Here is a 22981-nt window from a genome sequence, read left to right as displayed (position 1 = left end):
AGGAAAAGACCAAGCATTGCAAAGATTCTGCAATGCTGGTGATGGACCAAGGATACCTTACTCTGTGGCGTCACAATAGCTCGTTTATCGGCGATTCTGAAAAAACATATAAAATACGTATTAATGTCAAGAGTCCAAAAATTAGAGAAAAGCAGAGATGTCGTACTCCCTATTCAGTCCCTGGGGTTCCATTGTCTGAAGTGTGTAGATCCAGAACGCTTCTCTGCGTTTTAGGAGGCGTATTCTGTCGCCCCCCCTCCTCGGTGCGTCAACTTGTTCCAAGACTTGGAAGCGTAATTGGGCTATATTGTGGTTTTGACCAATGAAGTGTGCTGGTATGGGTAGATGTAGTAACTGGCAACGAATGTTCGATTTGTGTTGGCGTATGCGGTCTCGCACACGTTGGGTAGTTTCTCCCACGTATGCGAGACCGCATGGGCATTTAATCAGATAGACCACGTACGAGGACTCACATGTATAGTACCCTGACGTCGGGAAAGTGCGTCCTGATAAGGGATGATAAATCTTATCACCTCTGAGTATGTTGGAGCACTGAAGGCAACCTAAACAGGGGAAAGTACCCCTCCTTGGTGTGTCTAGGAAAGTTTGTCTGGATAGTCGCTGGTTGGAACCCAGGTCTGCCTTTACTACGGTGTCACGAATGTTTTTAGGGCGTTTGTAGCATGGCATAAATCCATTTTGAAATTCATCTATATTGGGGAAGGATCTTTTTAGAGTGTCCCAGTGTTTACGAATTATCCGATGGATTTTATAGTTGAAAGGGTGATACGTATGGATAAAAGGGATCCTTTTGGGTTTTACTCTACTGGTCACTTGTGTACTGCTTGTAGGAAACTCCTCCAGGATGGAAGGAGGATAGCCACGTTCACAAAATTTTAGACGCATCTCTTCCAGTCGGGAAGCGCGTTTTAGTGGGTCCTCTACTATGCGACTAACCCTAGTATATTGTGATTTAGGCAGGGACTTTTTGGTTGCTTCAGGGTGAAAGCTAGAATAATGAAGCAAGCTGTTCCTGTCTGTTTCCTTCACATACAGGTCCGTGGACAGGTTACCTGATCTATCTTTATTCACCAGAGTGTCTAGGAAACTAATGGATTCCTCGCTGTGTGTTAATGTGAACTGAAGTTCAGGGTATATGCTGTTGATATAATCCCTGAAAACCAGTAGGGAATCCAACCCGCCCGTCCATAGACAGAAAATGTCGTCTATAAATCGTCGCCATAGTAGGCAATGTGTTTGAAATTGGGGAAATGGATACACCCACGTCTCCTCGAAGTCTGCCATGTAGGCATTAGCATACGGGGGGGCCACATTGGACCCCATAGCAGTGCCCTGTCTTTGCTTGTAGTACGTATCCTGGAAGAGAAAATAATTCTCCTCCAGTACGATCCTAAGGAGGTCCACTGACAACGATACTACCTGTTGGTGTAATGTGGATTTTTCCAATAACCTCCTAGTGGCCTGAATGCCTTTGTTATGTGTAATTGAGGTGTAGAGGCTAACCACATCGAATGTGACTAAGATAGTATCCGTAGGTACTGGGCTGTGTGTACGTATGTGGTTAAGGAAATCGGAGGTGTCAAGTAGGAATGATGTTGTACTCTTGGTAAGAGGAGTTAATATTTTCTCTAAAAAAATGGCCAAGGGTGACAGGATTGAGTCGGTGGAAGCAACTATAGGCCTGCCCGGGGGTTTCTGTAGCCTTTTATGGATTTTTGGAAGAATGTAAAAAACAGGTGTCACAGGGGATGGGTTGACCAGGAATTGTATGGTTTCATCATCAATTGTACCTAACTGTTTGTGTAACTGTAATGTATTGTCTATTCTTTCCCTGATCTTATTCAGAGGACTCTGCCTCAGGGGCTCATAAACATCCCTGTTATTTAATTGACTTAAGATTTCTTCCACATAGTCCGTCCTGTCCATAATGACTGTGGCGCCCCCCTTATCAGCTGGTTTTATAACGAGGGTTTTATCCTCGGTTATGGATCGTAGAGTTTGTCTCTGGGCTGAAGTTAAATTTGAGACACATGAGAGTCTATTGCCCTCTATCTCTCTACGTAATATGTTCACATCCCTCTGGATCAGAGTGATAGTGGCCTCAACTGCTGGATTGTTCTTAGGTGGTTGAAAAGTACTTTTATTCCTAAGTCCCAGTGATTTAGAAGTGATTAGTCCCGAGTTGTCTGTGACACGTGTCACAGCATTGGTGGGTTGGGCCGAGAAATAGGCCTTCAGACGTAGAGATCTGAAAAACCTGTGAAGGTCCAGATCAGTCTGAAATAAATTAAATTTATATGAGGGGCAAAACGAAAGGCCTTTCTGTAGTAGGTCGATCAGCCCTGGGTCAAGGGTTTTAGAACTGATATTAATCACTAATGACTCTTGACCTACCTGTGAGCGGGTTGGGATGGGCGCTCTGCCTCTGTTCATGCCGCGCTGTCTCGAGTTGCCCCTTCTCGTAGTGTTGGCAGACATTGGAGCCCGATCTCGAGAGAAGGATCTGGTCGAGTCCGAATCTGAAGTCACTGGGGATGTGGACCTGAGGTGATTCGGGGGGCCTTCCCTGCGAAACCCATCCTGCCATTTATATACTCTGTTGTTATTATAGTCGTCCAAATCACGTTGGAACTTTTTCCTCTTTTGGGCCTCTATTTCTTTACGGTGTTCAGATAGGGTGGTACGGAGTGCTTCCTTCGTGGACTCAAATTCTGTGGATGGGCAGGTGCTCTTTAGTTGTTGTTCCGTCGCTTCAATCTGTGCCCTAAGGGAAGTAATAGCTTTCTGGAGAAAAGATATTGTTAGAAGCATTAAATCATACGAGCATTTGTTTAGTATCATCTCAAATTGTTGTGTATAAGAACTGTCATCCCTGAAGATGGTAGGGAAAGTAGACATTCTTAATCCGCGTGGTATTCTTTGGACTTTGACATATTCCGCCAGAGTGGCACAATGTAATTCCAAATTTATAAGCTTCTTTGAGTCCTTTTCCAGGTCTCGTTGACGAAGTTCTGCTGGGGCGGATGCCAAGAAATCCCTGGATATCGTCACCTGAGCCAGAATGTTTGCCGTTTCCTCTGGGTTGTACGATAGTGTGAAATGTGATGCGCTTCCGCCTTCCATCACAAAGGGAAGAAAATATATGCAGGAGTGCAATGGATTTGGCTGGGTAGTTGGTGAGATAGGGTCCCAATCCTTATCATATAATCAAGAAGACCTCACCACGTAACAAAGATTCTTTAGTTTGAATGCTTATTTATTTTTCATAATGCTTGGTGAAAAACTATAAACGTTTTCGGCCCATTTGGCCTTCATCAGACTCTACAAAAGTGAAAAATAAAATAAAATGAAACAGTGGAACAAAGGTGAGCTATACACCATTGCATTATGTACAACAATATCATCTAGTGCTGAACAAAGTAGTATACAAAATATACAAAATATACATCACAATTGCGCTATATCACATAAAGGAAAAACACGATCAGGCCTGATACCACAGGGAGACATATTACAGCCTGTTGGTGGATATAGATGTACAAGAAAAAGTAAATCGCCTTTCAGCCGTATGGGTCCTTGGTCACACGAGGTTAAGATATAGATGAAGATAGAGAAAATTGTCCCAATTGTACCAAGAGAAAAAAAAGGGTATAACAAAATCCTGATCGTATGTACTCCTATGGAGATAAAGGAACAAATTGAAGTGAAGAGTGACTAGTAGCACATACCAATTCAAACTGATGGAGGAGTAGAAGGTGAGTAGAAACAATAAGGTGTTTCAAAGGACCTATAGAAGAATATATATTGTCAGATCAGATAGTACTATGGTAAAATATAAATGATACATGTGTAGAATGAGGTAATGCCTTACCCTCTGTGGGTTGAGGTAGAGAGTATGGCAGCGCAGTAAAATGCCGTTTAGGTGATGCTATAAAGAGATGTATCTACATTAATACTTGTATATAATTTTTCTGAAGATGAAAGGACCAAATAGGGATAGCTTACCCTAAAGTGGGGGCTGTAATACTGAATCCGTGGGGTGAATAAATGCTGTAGTAGTAGGAGATGAGCTGTCAATACAATGTGGGTAGTGTTAAATATCAGATCCTTTGTAGCTGACGTCAAATGTCACATGCTATATGCTGAGAGCTGTTACCTGTCTCCCTTCCTTCTAGTAGCTGTAGAAGTAGCAGTGTACCCTGGGGATAGAGAGTACAACAATAAGGGTTCCAATATGAATCCCCTGGGGGTTAAGAAGTACCTTGTCCTAGTGTCCTGGTGAATGGGAATCCTCCTTACCTCAGGGGGAATGTGAGGCCAGTCCTCATGCATTGGTGGTGTGGTAGCTACTGCGGGCGGTCAGCGCTTTATCTTGCGCTAGACCGGCCCGCAGTGACGTCACGACGCATGTGCGTCATGCGCCGTGACGTCCCGCCCTGCGCACGTATCATTCTATTGAATGACAGTGCAGCCGGACGATGTGTATTGCGGTCACGTGGGGAATCATTCCCACGTGACCTATCACCATGGAAACCCTCGGCACGCTTGGCAATATGCAGAGACCTGCGGTCACTCGCTAAAACATTAGCACGTGACCAGTAACCATGGTATCCACCCGGCCCATACACAAGAGGTGTTGCTCTGTATGGCCGGGGGATAAGGGACAGCACCCTGACGAATGAATGAATGTTACCTGGGGAAAAGCAGCTGTTGTAGAGTGTGAGTGGGTGAGAAATGAACAAGCTACATGAGGGAGATGATAAATAAGGATACAATGGTAAGAGTGCATAGAAGTAAAGTGGAAGAAAAATGAACAGACTATCTGGGGGAAAGAAATAAACCAGTATGAGAAAAGGTGAAAGTAAGAGAAGCGGGAGTGAAAATGTTAGTACATAAACACAGGAAAAGACCAAGCATTGCAAAGATTCTGCAATGCTGGTGATGGACCAAGGATACCTTACTCTGTGGCGTCACAATAGCTCGTTTATCGGCGATTCTGAAAAAACATATAAAATACGTATTAATGTCAAGAGTCCAAAAATTAGAGAAAAGCAGAGATGTCGTACTCCCTATTCAGTCCCTGGGGTTCCATTGTCTGAAGTGTGTAGATCCAGAACGCTTCTCTGCGTTTTAGGAGGCGTATTCTGTCGCCCCCCCTCCTCGGTGCGTCAACTTGTTCCAAGACTTGGAAGCGTAATTGGGCTATATTGTGGTTTTGACCAATGAAGTGTGCTGGTATGGGTAGATGTAGTAACTGGCAACGAATGTTCGATTTGTGTTGGCGTATGCGGTCTCGCACACGTTGGGTAGTTTCTCCCACGTATGCGAGACCGCATGGGCATTTAATCAGATAGACCACGTACGAGGACTCACATGTATAGTACCCTGACGTCGGGAAAGTGCGTCCTGATAAGGGATGATAAATCTTATCACCTCTGAGTATGTTGGAGCACTGAAGGCAACCTAAACAGGGGAAAGTACCCCTCCTTGGTGTGTCTAGGAAAGTTTGTCTGGATAGTCGCTGGTTGGAACCCAGGTCTGCCTTTACTACGGTGTCACGAATGTTTTTAGGGCGTTTGTAGCATGGCATAAATCCATTTTGAAATTCATCTATATTGGGGAAGGATCTTTTTAGAGTGTCCCAGTGTTTACGAATTATCCGATGGATTTTATAGTTGAAAGGGTGATACGTTTTGTGAACGTGGCTATCCTCCTTCCATCCTGGAGGAGTTTCCTACAAGCAGTACACAAGTGACCAGTAGAGTAAAACCCAAAAGGATCCCTTTTATCCATACGTATCACCCTTTCAACTATAAAATCCATCGGATAATTCGTAAACACTGGGACACTCTAAAAAGATCCTTCCCCAATATAGATGAATTTCAAAATGGATTTATGCCATGCTACAAACGCCCTAAAAACATTCGTGACACCGTAGTAAAGGCAGACCTGGGTTCCAACCAGCGACTATCCAGACAAACTTTCCTAGACACACCAAGGAGGGGTACTTTCCCCTGTTTAGGTTGCCTTCAGTGCTCCAACATACTCAGAGGTGATAAGATTTATCATCCCTTATCAGGACGCACTTTCCCGACGTCAGGATACTATACATGTGAGTCCTCGTACGTGGTCTATCTGATTAAATGCCCATGCGGTCTCGCATACGTGGGAGAAACTACCCAACGTGTGCGAGACCGCATACGCCAACACAAATCGAACATTCGTTGCCAGTTACTACATCTACCCATACCAGCACACTTCATTGGTCAAAACCACAATATAGCCCAATTACGCTTCCAAGTCTTGGAACAAGTTGACGCACCGAGGAGGGGGGGCGACAGAATACGCCTCCTAAAACGCAGAGAAGCGTTCTGGATCTACACACTTCAGACAATGGAACCCCAGGGACTGAATAGGGAGTACGACATCTCTGCTTTTCTCTAATTTTTGGACTCTTGACATTAATACGTATTTTATATGTTTTTTCAGAATCGCCGATAAACGAGCTATTGTGACGCCACAGAGTAAGGTATCCTTGGTCCATCACCAGCATTGCAGAATCTTTGCAATGCTTGGTCTTTTCCTGTGTTTATGTACTAACATTTTCACTCCCGCTTCTCTTACTTTCACCTTTTCTCATACTGGTTTATTTCTTTCCCCCAGATAGTCTGTTCATTTTTCTTCCACTTTACTTCTATGCACTCTTACCATTGTATCCTTATTTATCATCTCCCTCATGTAGCTTGTTCATTTCTCACCCACTCACACTCTACAACAGCTGCTTTTCCCCAGGTAACATTCATTCATTCGTCAGGGTGCTGTCCCTTATCCCCCGGCCATACAGAGCAACACCTCTTGTGTATGGGCCGGGTGGATACCATGGTTACTGGTCACGTGCTAATGTTTTAGCGAGTGACCGCAGGTCTCTGCATATTGCCAAGCGTGCCGAGGGTTTCCATGGTGATAGGTCACGTGGGAATGATTCCCCACGTGACCGCAATACACATCGTCCGGCTGCACTGTCATTCAATAGAATGATACGTGCGCAGGGCGGGACGTCACGGCGCATGACGCACATGCGTCGTGACGTCACTGCGGGCCGGTCTAGCGCAAGATAAAGCGCTGACCGCCCGCAGTAGCTACCACACCACCAATGCATGAGGACTGGCCTCACATTCCCCCTGAGGTAAGGAGGATTCCCATTCACCAGGACACTAGGACAAGGTACTTCTTAACCCCCAGGGGATTCATATTGGAACCCTTATTGTTGTACTCTCTATCCCCAGGGTACACTGCTACTTCTACAGCTACTAGAAGGAAGGGAGACAGGTAACAGCTCTCAGCATATAGCATGTGACATTTGACGTCAGCTACAAAGGATCTGATATTTAACACTACCCACATTGTATTGACAGCTCATCTCCTACTACTACAGCATTTATTCACCCCACGGATTCAGTATTACAGCCCCCACTTTAGGGTAAGCTATCCCTATTTGGTCCTTTCATCTTCAGAAAAATTATATACAAGTATTAATGTAGATACATCTCTTTATAGCATCACCTAAACGGCATTTTACTGCGCTGCCATACTCTCTACCTCAACCCACAGAGGGTAAGGCATTACCTCATTCTACACATGTATCATTTATATTTTACCATAGTACTATCTGATCTGACAATATATATTCTTCTATAGGTCCTTTGAAACACCTTATTGTTTCTACTCACCTTCTACTCCTCCATCAGTTTGAATTGGTATGTGCTACTAGTCACTCTTCACTTCAATTTGTTCCTTTATCTCCATAGGAGTACATACGATCAGGATTTTGTTATACCCTTTTTTTTCTCTTGGTACAATTGGGACAATTTTCTCTATCTTCATCTATATCTTAACCTCGTGTGACCAAGGACCCATACGGCTGAAAGGCGATTTACTTTTTCTTGTACATCTATATCCACCAACAGGCTGTAATATGTCTCCCTGTGGTATCAGGCCTGATCGTGTTTTTCCTTTATGTGATATAGCGCAATTGTGATGTATATTTTGTATATTTTGTATACTACTTTGTTCAGCACTAGATGATATTGTTGTACATAATGCAATGGTGTATAGCTCACCTTTGTTCCACTGTTTCATTTTATTTTATTTTTCACTTTTGTAGAGTCTGATGAAGGCCAAATGGGCCGAAAACGTTTATAGTTTTTAACCAAGCATTATGAAAAATAAATAAGCATTCAAACAAAAGAATCTTTGTTACGTGGTGAGGTCTTCTTGATTATATGATAAGGATTGGGACCCTATCTCACCAACTACCCAGCCAAATCCATTGCACTCCTGCATATATTTTCTTCCCTTTGTGATGGAAGGCGGAAGCGCATCACATTTCACACTATCGTACAACCCAGAGGAAACGGCAAACATTCTGGCTCAGGTGACGATATCCAGGGATTTCTTGGCATCCGCCCCAGCAGAACTTCGTCAACGAGACCTGGAAAAGGACTCAAAGAAGCTTATAAATTTGGAATTACATTGTGCCACTCTGGCGGAATATGTCAAAGTCCAAAGAATACCACGCGGATTAAGAATGTCTACTTTCCCTACCATCTTCAGGGATGACAGTTCTTATACACAACAATTTGAGATGATACTAAACAAATGCTCGTATGATTTAATGCTTCTAACAATATCTTTTCTCCAGAAAGCTATTACTTCCCTTAGGGCACAGATTGAAGCGACGGAACAACAACTAAAGAGCACCTGCCCATCCACAGAATTTGAGTCCACGAAGGAAGCACTCCGTACCACCCTATCTGAACACCGTAAAGAAATAGAGGCCCAAAAGAGGAAAAAGTTCCAACGTGATTTGGACGACTATAATAACAACAGAGTATATAAATGGCAGGATGGGTTTCGCAGGGAAGGCCCCCCGAATCACCTCAGGTCCACATCCCCAGTGACTTCAGATTCGGACTCGACCAGATCCTTCTCTCGAGATCGGGCTCCAATGTCTGCCAACACTACGAGAAGGGGCAACTCGAGACAGCGCGGCATGAACAGAGGCAGAGCGCCCATCCCAACCCGCTCACAGGTAGGTCAAGAGTCATTAGTGATTAATATCAGTTCTAAAACCCTTGACCCAGGGCTGATCGACCTACTACAGAAAGGCCTTTCGTTTTGCCCCTCATATAAATTTAATTTATTTCAGACTGATCTGGACCTTCACAGGTTTTTCAGATCTCTACGTCTGAAGGCCTATTTCTCGGCCCAACCCACCAATGCTGTGACACGTGTCACAGACAACTCGGGACTAATCACTTCTAAATCACTGGGACTTAGGAATAAAAGTACTTTTCAACCACCTAAGAACAATCCAGCAGTTGAGGCCACTATCACTCTGATCCAGAGGGATGTGAACATATTACGTAGAGAGATAGAGGGCAATAGACTCTCATGTGTCTCAAATTTAACTTCAGCCCAGAGACAAACTCTACGATCCATAACCGAGGATAAAACCCTCGTTATAAAACCAGCTGATAAGGGGGGCGCCACAGTCATTATGGACAGGACGGACTATGTGGAAGAAATCTTAAGTCAATTAAATAACAGGGATGTTTATGAGCCCCTGAGGCAGAGTCCTCTGAATAAGATCAGGGAAAGAATAGACAATACATTACAGTTACACAAACAGTTAGGTACAATTGATGATGAAACCATACAATTCCTGGTCAACCCATCCCCTGTGACACCTGTTTTTTACATTCTTCCAAAAATCCATAAAAGGCTACAGAAACCCCCGGGCAGGCCTATAGTTGCTTCCACCGACTCAATCCTGTCACCCTTGGCCATTTTTTTAGAGAAAATATTAACTCCTCTTACCAAGAGTACAACATCATTCCTACTTGACACCTCCGATTTCCTTAACCACATACGTACACACAGCCCAGTACCTACGGATACTATCTTAGTCACATTCGATGTGGTTAGCCTCTACACCTCAATTACACATAACAAAGGCATTCAGGCCACTAGGAGGTTATTGGAAAAATCCACATTACACCAACAGGTAGTATCGTTGTCAGTGGACCTCCTTAGGATCGTACTGGAGGAGAATTATTTTCTCTTCCAGGATACGTACTACAAGCAAAGACAGGGCACTGCTATGGGGTCCAATGTGGCCCCCCCGTATGCTAATGCCTACATGGCAGACTTCGAGGAGACGTGGGTGTATCCATTTCCCCAATTTCAAACACATTGCCTACTATGGCGACGATTTATAGACGACATTTTCTGTCTATGGACGGGCGGGTTGGATTCCCTACTGGTTTTCAGGGATTATATCAACAGCATATACCCTGAACTTCAGTTCACATTAACACACAGCGAGGAATCCATTAGTTTCCTAGACACTCTGGTGAATAAAGATAGATCAGGTAACCTGTCCACGGACCTGTATGTGAAGGAAACAGACAGGAACAGCTTGCTTCATTATTCTAGCTTTCACCCTGAAGCAACCAAAAAGTCCCTGCCTAAATCACAATATACTAGGGTTAGTCGCATAGTAGAGGACCCACTAAAACGCGCTTCCCGACTGGAAGAGATGCGTCTAAAATTTTGTGAACGTGGCTATCCTCCTTCCATCCTGGAGGAGTTTCCTACAAGCAGTACACAAGTGACCAGTAGAGTAAAACCCAAAAGGATCCCTTTTATCCATACGTATCACCCTTTCAACTATAAAATCCATCGGATAATTCGTAAACACTGGGACACTCTAAAAAGATCCTTCCCCAATATAGATGAATTTCAAAATGGATTTATGCCATGCTACAAACGCCCTAAAAACATTCGTGACACCGTAGTAAAGGCAGACCTGGGTTCCAACCAGCGACTATCCAGACAAACTTTCCTAGACACACCAAGGAGGGGTACTTTCCCCTGTTTAGGTTGCCTTCAGTGCTCCAACATACTCAGAGGTGATAAGATTTATCATCCCTTATCAGGACGCACTTTCCCGACGTCAGGATACTATACATGTGAGTCCTCGTACGTGGTCTATCTGATTAAATGCCCATGCGGTCTCGCATACGTGGGAGAAACTACCCAACGTGTGCGAGACCGCATACGCCAACACAAATCGAACATTCGTTGCCAGTTACTACATCTACCCATACCAGCACACTTCATTGGTCAAAACCACAATATAGCCCAATTACGCTTCCAAGTCTTGGAACAAGTTGACGCACCGAGGAGGGGGGGCGACAGAATACGCCTCCTAAAACGCAGAGAAGCGTTCTGGATCTACACACTTCAGACAATGGAACCCCAGGGACTGAATAGGGAGTACGACATCTCTGCTTTTCTCTAATTTTTGGACTCTTGACATTAATACGTATTTTATATGTTTTTTCAGAATCGCCGATAAACGAGCTATTGTGACGCCACAGAGTAAGGTATCCTTGGTCCATCACCAGCATTGCAGAATCTTTGCAATGCTTGGTCTTTTCCTGTGTTTATGTACTAACATTTTCACTCCCGCTTCTCTTACTTTCACCTTTTCTCATACTGGTTTATTTCTTTCCCCCAGATAGTCTGTTCATTTTTCTTCCACTTTACTTCTATGCACTCTTACCATTGTATCCTTATTTATCATCTCCCTCATGTAGCTTGTTCATTTCTCACCCACTCACACTCTACAACAGCTGCTTTTCCCCAGGTAACATTCATTCATTCGTCAGGGTGCTGTCCCTTATCCCCCGGCCATACAGAGCAACACCTCTTGTGTATGGGCCGGGTGGATACCATGGTTACTGGTCACGTGCTAATGTTTTAGCGAGTGACCGCAGGTCTCTGCATATTGCCAAGCGTGCCGAGGGTTTCCATGGTGATAGGTCACGTGGGAATGATTCCCCACGTGACCGCAATACACATCGTCCGGCTGCACTGTCATTCAATAGAATGATACGTGCGCAGGGCGGGACGTCACGGCGCATGACGCACATGCGTCGTGACGTCACTGCGGGCCGGTCTAGCGCAAGATAAAGCGCTGACCGCCCGCAGTAGCTACCACACCACCAATGCATGAGGACTGGCCTCACATTCCCCCTGAGGTAAGGAGGATTCCCATTCACCAGGACACTAGGACAAGGTACTTCTTAACCCCCAGGGGATTCATATTGGAACCCTTATTGTTGTACTCTCTATCCCCAGGGTACACTGCTACTTCTACAGCTACTAGAAGGAAGGGAGACAGGTAACAGCTCTCAGCATATAGCATGTGACATTTGACGTCAGCTACAAAGGATCTGATATTTAACACTACCCACATTGTATTGACAGCTCATCTCCTACTACTACAGCATTTATTCACCCCACGGATTCAGTATTACAGCCCCCACTTTAGGGTAAGCTATCCCTATTTGGTCCTTTCATCTTCAGAAAAATTATATACAAGTATTAATGTAGATACATCTCTTTATAGCATCACCTAAACGGCATTTTACTGCGCTGCCATACTCTCTACCTCAACCCACAGAGGGTAAGGCATTACCTCATTCTACACATGTATCATTTATATTTTACCATAGTACTATCTGATCTGACAATATATATTCTTCTATAGGTCCTTTGAAACACCTTATTGTTTCTACTCACCTTCTACTCCTCCATCAGTTTGAATTGGTATGTGCTACTAGTCACTCTTCACTTCAATTTGTTCCTTTATCTCCATAGGAGTACATACGATCAGGATTTTGTTATACCCTTTTTTTTCTCTTGGTACAATTGGGACAATTTTCTCTATCTTCATCTATATCTTAACCTCGTGTGACCAAGGACCCATACGGCTGAAAGGCGATTTACTTTTTCTTGTACATCTATATCCACCAACAGGCTGTAATATGTCTCCCTGTGGTATCAGGCCTGATCGTGTTTTTCCTTTATGTGATATAGCGCAATTGTGATGTATATTTTGTATATTTTGTATACTACTTTGTTCAGCACTAGATGATATTGTTGTACATAATGCAATGGTGTATAGCTCACCTTTGTTCCACTGTTTCATTTTATTTTATTTTTCACTTTTGTAGAGTCTGATGAAGGCCAAATGGGCCGAAAACGTTTATAGTTTTTCACCAAGCATTATGAAAAATAAATAAGCATTCAAACTAAAGAATCTTTGTTACGTGGTGAGGTCTTCTTGATTACACAAGGGTGTTGTCATAAATGTGACAAGACCTCTACATAAGTAAATAGGATAATATACATGTCTAAAAAGATACAGCAGCAAAAATCAACGCCACCACTTATATGAGGTTAAATGCACATAGGCAAACTCACCGGAATGTTTCATGTGTAGGAATTTTTGCCGTTGATTATATCCTCTCCACCTAGCCTGGAGAAAGGTTGCTATAATGAAAGATACAAACGAAGACATTGGTTTCACAGTACTATAAGAATGGGAGCCACCAATACAATACACATATCCTACATTGAGTTTGCAATCTAGGATAAAGATATGCTCAAACAAATGTGGAGTGAGACAATAAGCACAGGAAAACATAAACAAGAGCTCAAAATGAATGTGCAATAACGTGAAACAACAAACCTATGCCTTGCTTCCTCACTTCTAAGGCGTCCTCTGTAGCGAAGAGGGTTTTTGGGAAACGAATAAAAATTTTTGTCCTAAAGAAAATAAATAAGTAAATACATTTTCCATGTCATGAAAGCTATACATTGTTTTTTGTGTGCAGAATTTAAAGGATAGGTCATTAGTTAGGTGGTCTGTCAGGCACAGCAGCGCCCTCCACAGGTCAGTTCAGGTGCAGTGCCGTTCCTATTATTTGAATGCTAACAGCTTCAAGGAATACGTCAGGTGGTAGAACAGATCTGTGTAGAGCCCTGATATGAACCGACTATGAACCACAAATGTTAGAAAACTTGATGATTTTGGCTTTTGGAAATTTTGTATCCATAGATTTGAGCTCTCATGATGCAGTTCAAATCTTGCAAAATTTCAAAGTGCACCTTTGTACGCTTGGAGCTTCTCATAGTTGTGCAAATTAACGATGTTCAATACTTGACACCTAATTTACACTATGGAGAACAAATAGCAGCTATTCTGATAAAATCATCATCAATGCACCACATATTGCAAATTACTAAGATGAAGAAATTTATTTCAAGAGAAGAAGCTTTGTGTTTACCTGCCCATTTTATACTCCTCTGGTTTATATCCAAGACTCTTGACAAGCACCGCCACTCCATCCATTGCCCTTCCATCCCAATTTGGCCACGTTTCAGGGCAAAGAGATTTGTACCTAGAGAAAGTCCATGAGAATATGAACATGCACACAATGTTTAATGGCAAGGTGAAACTATTTATTTTCATTTAATACCTCTGTAAGAAGATCTCATATTTTCTCCGGTATGCAAATCCAGCACGGCGCACTCGCACATTCTCAATGAGCCCCAAGTATTTCACCTGATGTCTTATGAGAACCTCATCAAAACGAGCTACATGAGAGTTAGAAAGCATGAAAGCCATCATTATAAGGCAACAAAACAAAGTGCTAAACAGATACAGTCCACCAATTCCTTCAAAAATACTTCAAAAGTGGTTTAAAGGTAACAATAGTCACAGACTACTGTCACTTGCCTCCCAGCCCCATTTACAGCCTGAGGTAGGTCACCACTGTGGCCAGTGAGTAGACGACCAGTCATTTCCTGCGTGTCAAACGTGACCAGCAAGCAGAAACCCATGAAGCATCTGCACAGTAGTGGCAGGGGATCGGTGACTATCGCTTTCTTTTATTTCTTTTAACCCATTTTGATCTTTTTGTCAAAAATTAGCTCCACAACCCCTTTAGGATCCATTCAGATGGCTGCGTTCAGTCTGAGAAAGACTATGTGATGGCCCCACATCACTTACAGAGATCGTAGGTCATAGGAACTGACCTCACAGGAGCGTAGTGATGTATAATGCAGTTTGTTTTCCCAGCTACTAATGTCCCATACTCACAGCATCTTTATTTGTATCAGATGTTTGTATTATCAATACGGAACGGATAAGCAGTAATGTTCATAAATCACTGATGTGAGCTCAGTCTACAGCTGCATTCCAACTACCAAAAGTATTAAACTAAATGTAATGCTGTTACAGATGAATTCATCTTTCATATACATGTGAGTACAGGAGGTTTACTTTTTTAAGGTTCTTTAAGGTTGTTTTCAGTGTGAGGTAGATTTTGAGGCAGAATCCATGTAAAAAATCAGCACTAAATTACTCTGTGTGATTGGGCCCTTGAAGTTTTCTGAAACTTAATATATGATAGCCTATCTTCAATTCAGTTTAAAGTGTTTGACTGCTGGGGTCAAAACTGAATGAAGGGACCATGGAGCTTGGTTCATTGTTAATGCAGGTAAAGCTGCTCACCCATACAGGTGGCTGTGTTTGGTACTGCAGTTATATCTAAAGTGAATGAACTGAGGGCAGTGTCATGCACGGCCACATATACTGAGCTGTGTCTGTGTAAACAATGAAGGGAATGAAGTGTCTACACTTTGCTGATGTGTAGGAGTCATCAGTATCCTGTTCTATGGATAGGCAATCAGTAATGAATTAATATGAATTAAAAGAGACTTATTCAAAAATAACTGAGGCAATTTACACACAAAAGGTAGGTGTGGAAAAGCTATGCAAGGATGTGCTTTGCTAAAAATGACTTTTCCCAATGATAGAGCCCCTTTAAAATACACAAGGAGGACTTTTGTCTCTGTTGATTTCGGGTGGAAACCTGGCAGACCCCATTATAGTCTATGGCAGGGGTGCCCAATACGTCGATCGCGATCTACCGGTCGATCGCAAAGGACGTATGGGTCGATCGCGGGCTGCAGCCAGGAATCCCCGGTGTCTGCTTGTTCACAGTGCAGGCTGAGAGTTGACTCTCAGCCTGCGCTGTGAACAAGCCACTCCAGACACTTGCAGGCCGGGCAGCAGAAGCTCCAGGGGATGGAGGGAGCCGGTTTGCTGCTTGTTCACAGCAGAAGCTGAAAGTCATCTCCGGACACTTGCAGGTAACCGCATTTTAAGTGGATAGGTTTTCCGGGTTCCTAAGTGGACCCAAAGAACACTAACGCTAGTGTGAACCTAGGGGATACTTTAATAGTTATTTAATAGTACAAAGTTCTAATTGGTTATTTTACATGACAAATATTAGTCTTATTTAATAAATGTTATGTAACTCAGTAAATCTTTCATTATTTGCATTCACATAAACAGACCCGTAACATGAAACTGTACCACATACCTGCTTGTTTGGCATCATTTGGCTTTATGCAGCGCACATAAGAAGGCTCTTTGGACATGAGAATTTCCATCAATTTTGCTAAACTGTTTTTAAACTGGGTGGCTGCCTAAAAATAGAATAATATTCCATTTTAGAAAACTATCGTGTTTTAAAGCTTACCAAAACCATACCACGCACAGCCACAAACTAAAACCAAACCTTTGTTTCAATATGATCTTCAGTATATGTAGACAATGAAAGCAAAACCACACATTGTAATTGCCGATCAGCTGGTTATAAAGAGATAATGCCAGTGCTGACTTGAGATGACTTATCTCTGCCTCAGGGATGTCAATCAAGCCAGAATGGGTGTGTTCAGGGTATGGGGTTAAGGGCACATTTACAACCAGTGGTGGGCTATGAACATAAAAAGCAGTGCCAGGTTCCTCTAAGTGCAGGCCGTTTTAGACAGAAATGACTTCAATACACAGTATAAGGACAATATGTAATACACTCCTAAGTATTCTCTAGCGTCTACTGCAGGAAGAAAGGATTGTAGAGTTGCCTTTCCACTACCAAAAGTATTAAAAACTAAATGTAATGGTGTTATAGATGAAATCATCATTCATATACATGTGAGTATAGGAGCTTGTTGAGGAGACCAAAAAAAGATTGGAGATTGTGCCTGCTGCTTATATGAACGTTCCTGTTACTTTCTGAACTGTCAGCACCTGTCACTTAGACACCTGCTCGTACCGTCTCTGGCCTTTTCTTGTCTGTCAGCTCAGATCTGTCAAAGCACTGATGAGCAATTGGATTTCCAGAATCGCACATAACCTGTGATGAACAAGAACAACATGTATCAGTGTTTAGTAGCTGCTACCCAAGAAGCAAAGTATTTCTAAACCTCAAGACTGTTCAACTACAATAAAATCGATCAGATGGATCTGTAGTAAATGTCTCCCAATCCTTTACTTACTTCTTTTAGATTTCTAAACAGCAGATCATTGTTTTTATCCAGAAATCCTAAAGGAAATTGAGAGAAAACAGTTAAAGAAATTTGCATCATTGTATATTAGTCTTCAATAGGCTACGTTGACACCTATGTCACAGTCTCTGTTATGAGCCTCCATCGAGGAATACGTCTAAAACTATGGATGAAAGTCCTGTGCACAGACGTTTCTCTCGTTTCAGCAACGGGTACTCTTATTATAGTTAATTGGATCACTTGGTGTCAGTCATTAGATGGAGGAGTCTTCTGATTTCTTTCCATTTTGCTGTTCCTATGATAGAACAGAGAAATGGAACGAACTATATAGATGTTAGCTTACCCTTAACTATCGTCTTACCATTTATTTTCCAATTCTATAAACACTCCTTTTAAAAAGGGATATCCTAGCAAGTGCTGTGACCTCTTTAAGCAACCAAGGGAACAAGGATTCTTATGCGTTATCCTGGGATTGATGCCCTATCCTAAGGCTGGTCTTACATGACCGTATTGAATGTACGGTCCGCAAGTTGCTGATCAGCAAAACTAGTTGCTGATTGGTAACAGACTCCACAGATGTCCGTGTCCTGCCGCACTCGCCCATAGAGTTCTATGGGTGAGTCCGTGCAGTGCCGCAATTCACGGCCATTTCGGTCATGTGCTATAAATTGCGGACCACGGTTGTGGCCCAGCCACACCACGGATAAAATATCCGGTGGTGTAAGAGTCCACATTGAAAAAAAAAGTGTCCGTAAATGAAAACCCTTAATTGCGGACTTACATTACGGCCATGTAAGACTAGCCTAAGGACAGATAGTCAGTATCATAGCTCTAGAAAAACCCTGAATTCACATATGATGGCTTGGCTGTGGATTTTCTATCAGGAAAAAAATAATCAGTATGGGGTTTCTCTGAATAACAAAAACTATCCAAAATGGGATGTTTTAGGCATTATTCATTGGTAATATCTGATCGAACGCTACTGTGAAAACCCACAGTATGTAACTGAGACTTGATGCAATCTTAATGTTGCTGTTACTGTACATTTCAGCAGGGTGGCCACCAGTGAGTCCATGGAGGCTAATTCTGCTGTAAGTACACCATGTGAACTTGGCCTTAAACCTACCACACATATTAGATAGTAACTGGCCAAACAAAGTGCTTTGACTGACCGCTATATTTCTCACATTCAACAGCATTTGTCTCACAGCAGGACAAATAAAAGTCAGGCATGACAAAATTTAATATGCTTGATCCATATTTGCACAGACGTGCTATTGGAGCATAGCTGGAGGCTCCTATACACACACAAGCTCACTAATAATACACTAACCATATTTAGACACTTCACTACTGATGTGACTATGTATAAACATAGACATTATATACATGGTTATCACATTTTTTGCTTGAAAGTAAAAGTTACTGTATCATTTTTATGGAAAACTACATTGCTGTTTGTACATTAGGTCATGCCAAGGCTTTTCCTCTGTGAAGTTACTTTGGCTGCACTGTGTTGGATTTTTTTTTACATGTCATTGACTCATTTTCAAGACATGACGCAGTACAAATGTGAGTGTAGATTAGGGCTTATTTGCACATTCTGCAGGTCCCATAACAGTCACATAATATCCCTACTTGCCACATTTATTAAAACTAACCAGGAAACTAGTCCTACCCATATAAACCTATCACTTTTTCATTTTTTGTCCTGAGTAGTATAAGAAATAAAACTCTGCTATTTGTAAGAATCTTTAGCAAACTCGTATACATTTCTCCCCCCCCACACACATTTTTGTATTAATTAATGAAGCTGAAATTAAAGTTGACATATGTGTTATATAGATACAATGCTACAATGGGCATGATGTCTATTGCTTACATTACGGCCCAAAAGCTCTGAATTAATGCAAATTACCTACTACACTGTAATTCACTTCTCCAGCATAGTGGAGCAGACGAAATTCATCTCTTCCAAGACACTTTCTAGTTTTCTGGTCTCCAAGTTTGTGCCTAGGTAGAAAAAGAAAGTAATAAAAAACCAAACAGGTCAGTCTCCAGTAATATGAACAATGAAAAACGATCACAATGTACAGAAGCAATGTCACGGTGTTTCAAGCTAAATTACAATAAATTAAAGATGGCTGGAATCCTAACAGAACCCCCCCCCCTCCCAAAAAAAAAAAACAAAAAAAAAAAAAACACCCTCATCCACGCCATTCTTTTTTTCAACACTACTTGTGTCCCTGGTCATTACAAGTCCGCTTTCTTAATAGCCAAAATGACAATGTTGTGCAGTTTCATTATAGAATAATAGCAACGACCAGGCTCACAATTAGAGATGAGCGAGTACTAATCAAAACTGCCGTTTTGAATATCACGCTCCCATAGGAATGAATGGACACAGCCGGAACATAGGGGGTTAAACGGCCGGATGCCAGCACAGGCTGCATCCATTCATTCCTATGGGAGCGTGATATTCGAAACGGCAGTTTCGAATAGTACTCGCTCATCTCTACTCACAATCATGGTTTTCTACCAGCGTCTGTGTTGGTCTTGTACACCAGAGATACTGCTGTCCACCTGTGTGAACACTACTCAATGCAGAATACCATCCTTAAGGTAGTAAAGTGTATAAGGACTGCAAGCAAATTGTGCAAAAGTTTTCATTACAGAATGAACAGGAGTTATTTGCTAAAACTGCAATACCCATTGTGAGTCCACAGAAGGCACACAAACATCATAAATATGATAGACCGCACATTTCTCAAAATAACATTAATTGACATATTTCAGATTTTACATTTACGACATAGAAATAAACTATATTTTCCTAGCGGTACTTTGCTCATGGACCTTTTAGATGATTTCTGCTGCCCTATCTGAAATCAGGATAAAGGAGATAGAGGCTCTGAGGTCTGTGATATATGGGTTTATAAGACTTGGAGCAGGATTTCTTCATAAGAGGCAAAGCAAACGCTGATAGGAATACTAGAAGAGATGATGAGATCCTGCTTATCCTGCTGACACACCATGAATGATAGCAGACGTCAAACCTATGCATCACAGAGCAGGTATCCTCTCCCTTTATCATATTCTGCTCTCAGATACAGGAGAAGTCGCCTGACATGTCTGTATTATAAGGACAATAAATAGAAAAAAAGTAGGGGCACTCACCAAGGCACTTGTTTTTATAAAGTTTCTTTATTCCAAAACTTTAAAAACAGCGGGAGAGAATGACAGCAGACAAAGGTGAAAAAAACAGGCAACATACATGGCTTAAAAAAGCGCTATAAGCGTGAAACAGCTGTTGCCTATTTTTTTTTTATTTTTTTTTTTTCGCCTTTGCTGTCATTCTCTCCTACTGTTTTTAAAGTTTTGGAATAAAGAAACTTTTTTATGAAAACAATTGCCTTGGTGAGTGCCCCTACTTTTTTCTCTATTTATTGTGATTACAATCATTTTCCCTGACTTGAGCACCTCCATTTTGTAGGCACATACAGGTATACCCTGTAAATTCTGCTCCATACACGCTAATTGCATATACGATGCTTGGTGTTTTTTGATGCACTAACAATAATATTTTCACCAGCTTGCCTTAGTGCCACCGCACCTTTCCTCTATATACTACATCTGTATTATAAGGCCCACCATAGTCACACCACTTCTGTACTGGTTTTAGCACAGTTTGTCTCCTGGTACCATTTGTTATCCACTAGAGATGAGCGAACACTGTTCGGATCAGCCGATCCGAACAGCACGCTCCCATAGAAATGAATGGAAGCACCTGTGACGCTGACTTTGACAGCAGCCGGCCGGCGTCACAGGTGCTTCCATTCATTTCTATGGGAGCGTGCTGTTCGGATCGGCTGATCCGAACAGTGTTCGTTCATCTCTATTATCCACCTTATGAACCTAGATTATTCTTGTTGTTCAGACAACTACGTCTAGAATTTTACAAGCACACCAGTATAAACGGGCATTTTAGTGGGGATTACATAGCAGTTTATAGGAGAAAGTGGGTCAAACAATGTAAACTGTATATTAATCATGTATACTTCAAGAGCTGAAACGGTTTCTAAATTTACTGTCTATTACACGCACGTTACAAAGTGTGGGTGGTTTTTCACAGTATCTTCCAACTTCTCCAGGAATGTCATATCTGTAGCTTCTCCAGGACGCAGACATTCTTCATCCTACAGAGAGGAAAGGAACAGATATCATCAGCTAAGTCATCAATACTGGCCCTAAACAAAGCACCACCCCATGTGAGCATCCTGTTTGCTAAGCAGAAAGCTAGAAAATAAACAGACTTACCAAGATAGAAATGATGCCTTTGAACTTTTCTTCAACTAGATCACAGATTATTTTGTTATTAAAATACTGCACAGGCTCCCACTGAAATGTAAAGAGTGAACAATTTAGAATTAGTAAGGGTGGAAAAAACACTGCCATATACACTATATACAAGTGATAAATACACATTGTGTTACTTTGTTACAACATATAGGCATATCATCTTAAGAGCGGTTCACATCTGCGTTTGGTATTCCATACCGGAAGTCTGCCTGAGAACCCCCCAAACAGAAACCTATATGCATTAAAAAGCAGTTAGCTAAGAAACCACACGGACCCCATAGACTATAATTGGGTCCACATGGTTTCTGCACGAATCATGCGGAGAGAAAAGTACTGCATTAACAAAGTGAAGCAAGCTATTCTGTAGCCCATCAGGGGACCCCCATGGATCAGCTGTCAGAAACAGCAGCTGCCCTCTCTGAGCATTACTTCCATTTCAAAGGCCACATGATTTCACATTCATGAGTCACAGGGCCTGATCACAACTCAGTCTCATTCAACTGAATGTACCAAGCACAGCTGCTATACATGTGTACAGCATTGCTCTTGGTAAGTAGTTAACAGGCTGCAGCACTCACCTAAACACTGCAGCCTCTTCAAACAGCAACAAATCAGCCAACACCTGAGTACCACATTGATCTTCAATTGATTACCTATCTTAAAGGGATTCTACCATTAAAGCAACTTTTTTTCTAACTATCACTTCGGAATAGCCTTAAGAAAGGCTATTCGTCTCCTATCTTTAGATGTGGTCTCCGTCGCGCCGTTCCATGCTAATGAGGTCTCGGCAGCAATGGGGGCGTCCTTCTTCATCTGCCTCCTCCCCTTGTCTGTCGTCTTCTTTCTTCGTCATGACGCCTGCGCAGTCGGCTCTGACAGCGAGACCCTGGATGAGTTCACTCACGCATCGGAGGGCTGTACGGACCTTACTGAGCATGCGCAGTACACTCTGTTCGGCGAAGAGGTGAGGAGCGTACTGCGCATGCGCGCAATTGCAGCCTTGGAAATATGGCCGCCGGCCGGCATGCGCAGTCAGCTCTAACAGGGTCTCGCTGTCAGAGCCGACTGCGCAGGCGTCAGACATGACGAAGAAAGAAGACGACAGACAAGGGGAGGAGGCAGATGAAGAAGGACGCCCCCATTGCTGCCGAGACCTCATTAGCATACCGGTAAGTACCGGTATTTCTAAGGAACGGCGCGACGGAGACCACATCTAAAGGTAGGAGACGAATAGCCTTTCTTAAGGCTATTCCGACGTGGTAATTAGCAAAAAATTTGCTTTAATGGTAGAATCTCTATGCCATTGAGTATTAAGTATCCTGAGGTTCTG

The 22981-nt window shown here is 42.5% G+C and overlaps 1 protein-coding gene across 6 annotated transcripts in view; it reads right to left on the bottom strand.

Annotated features, from left to right (window-relative positions):
• Window positions 1-22981, bottom strand: part of MYO1C (myosin IC) — a 104585-nt gene that overhangs the window by 21262 nt on the left and 60342 nt on the right. For all 6 annotated transcript variants that reach the window (XM_075263925.1, XM_075263924.1, XM_075263922.1 and 3 more), the window contains 10 exons: window positions 21610-21690; window positions 21397-21488; window positions 19211-19305; window positions 17284-17330; window positions 17061-17141; window positions 16326-16431; window positions 14415-14532; window positions 14223-14336; window positions 13625-13701; window positions 13357-13425 (listed from right to left, as the gene is read on the bottom strand). In XM_075263925.1, coding sequence (XP_075120026.1) covers window positions 13357-13425; window positions 13625-13701; window positions 14223-14336; window positions 14415-14532; window positions 16326-16431; window positions 17061-17141; window positions 17284-17330; window positions 19211-19305; window positions 21397-21488; window positions 21610-21690 — 880 coding nt within the window. The remainder of the gene's footprint in view (window positions 1-13356; window positions 13426-13624; window positions 13702-14222; window positions 14337-14414; window positions 14533-16325; window positions 16432-17060; window positions 17142-17283; window positions 17331-19210; window positions 19306-21396; window positions 21489-21609; window positions 21691-22981) is intronic.

This window comes from Leptodactylus fuscus, chromosome 2, assembly GCF_031893055.1.
Source record: "Leptodactylus fuscus isolate aLepFus1 chromosome 2, aLepFus1.hap2, whole genome shotgun sequence".
Taxonomy (NCBI): Eukaryota; Metazoa; Chordata; class Amphibia; order Anura; family Leptodactylidae; genus Leptodactylus; species Leptodactylus fuscus.
The sequence above is the reverse complement of the archived record's forward strand: the minus strand, read 5'-3'. Positions and strand labels throughout refer to the sequence as shown.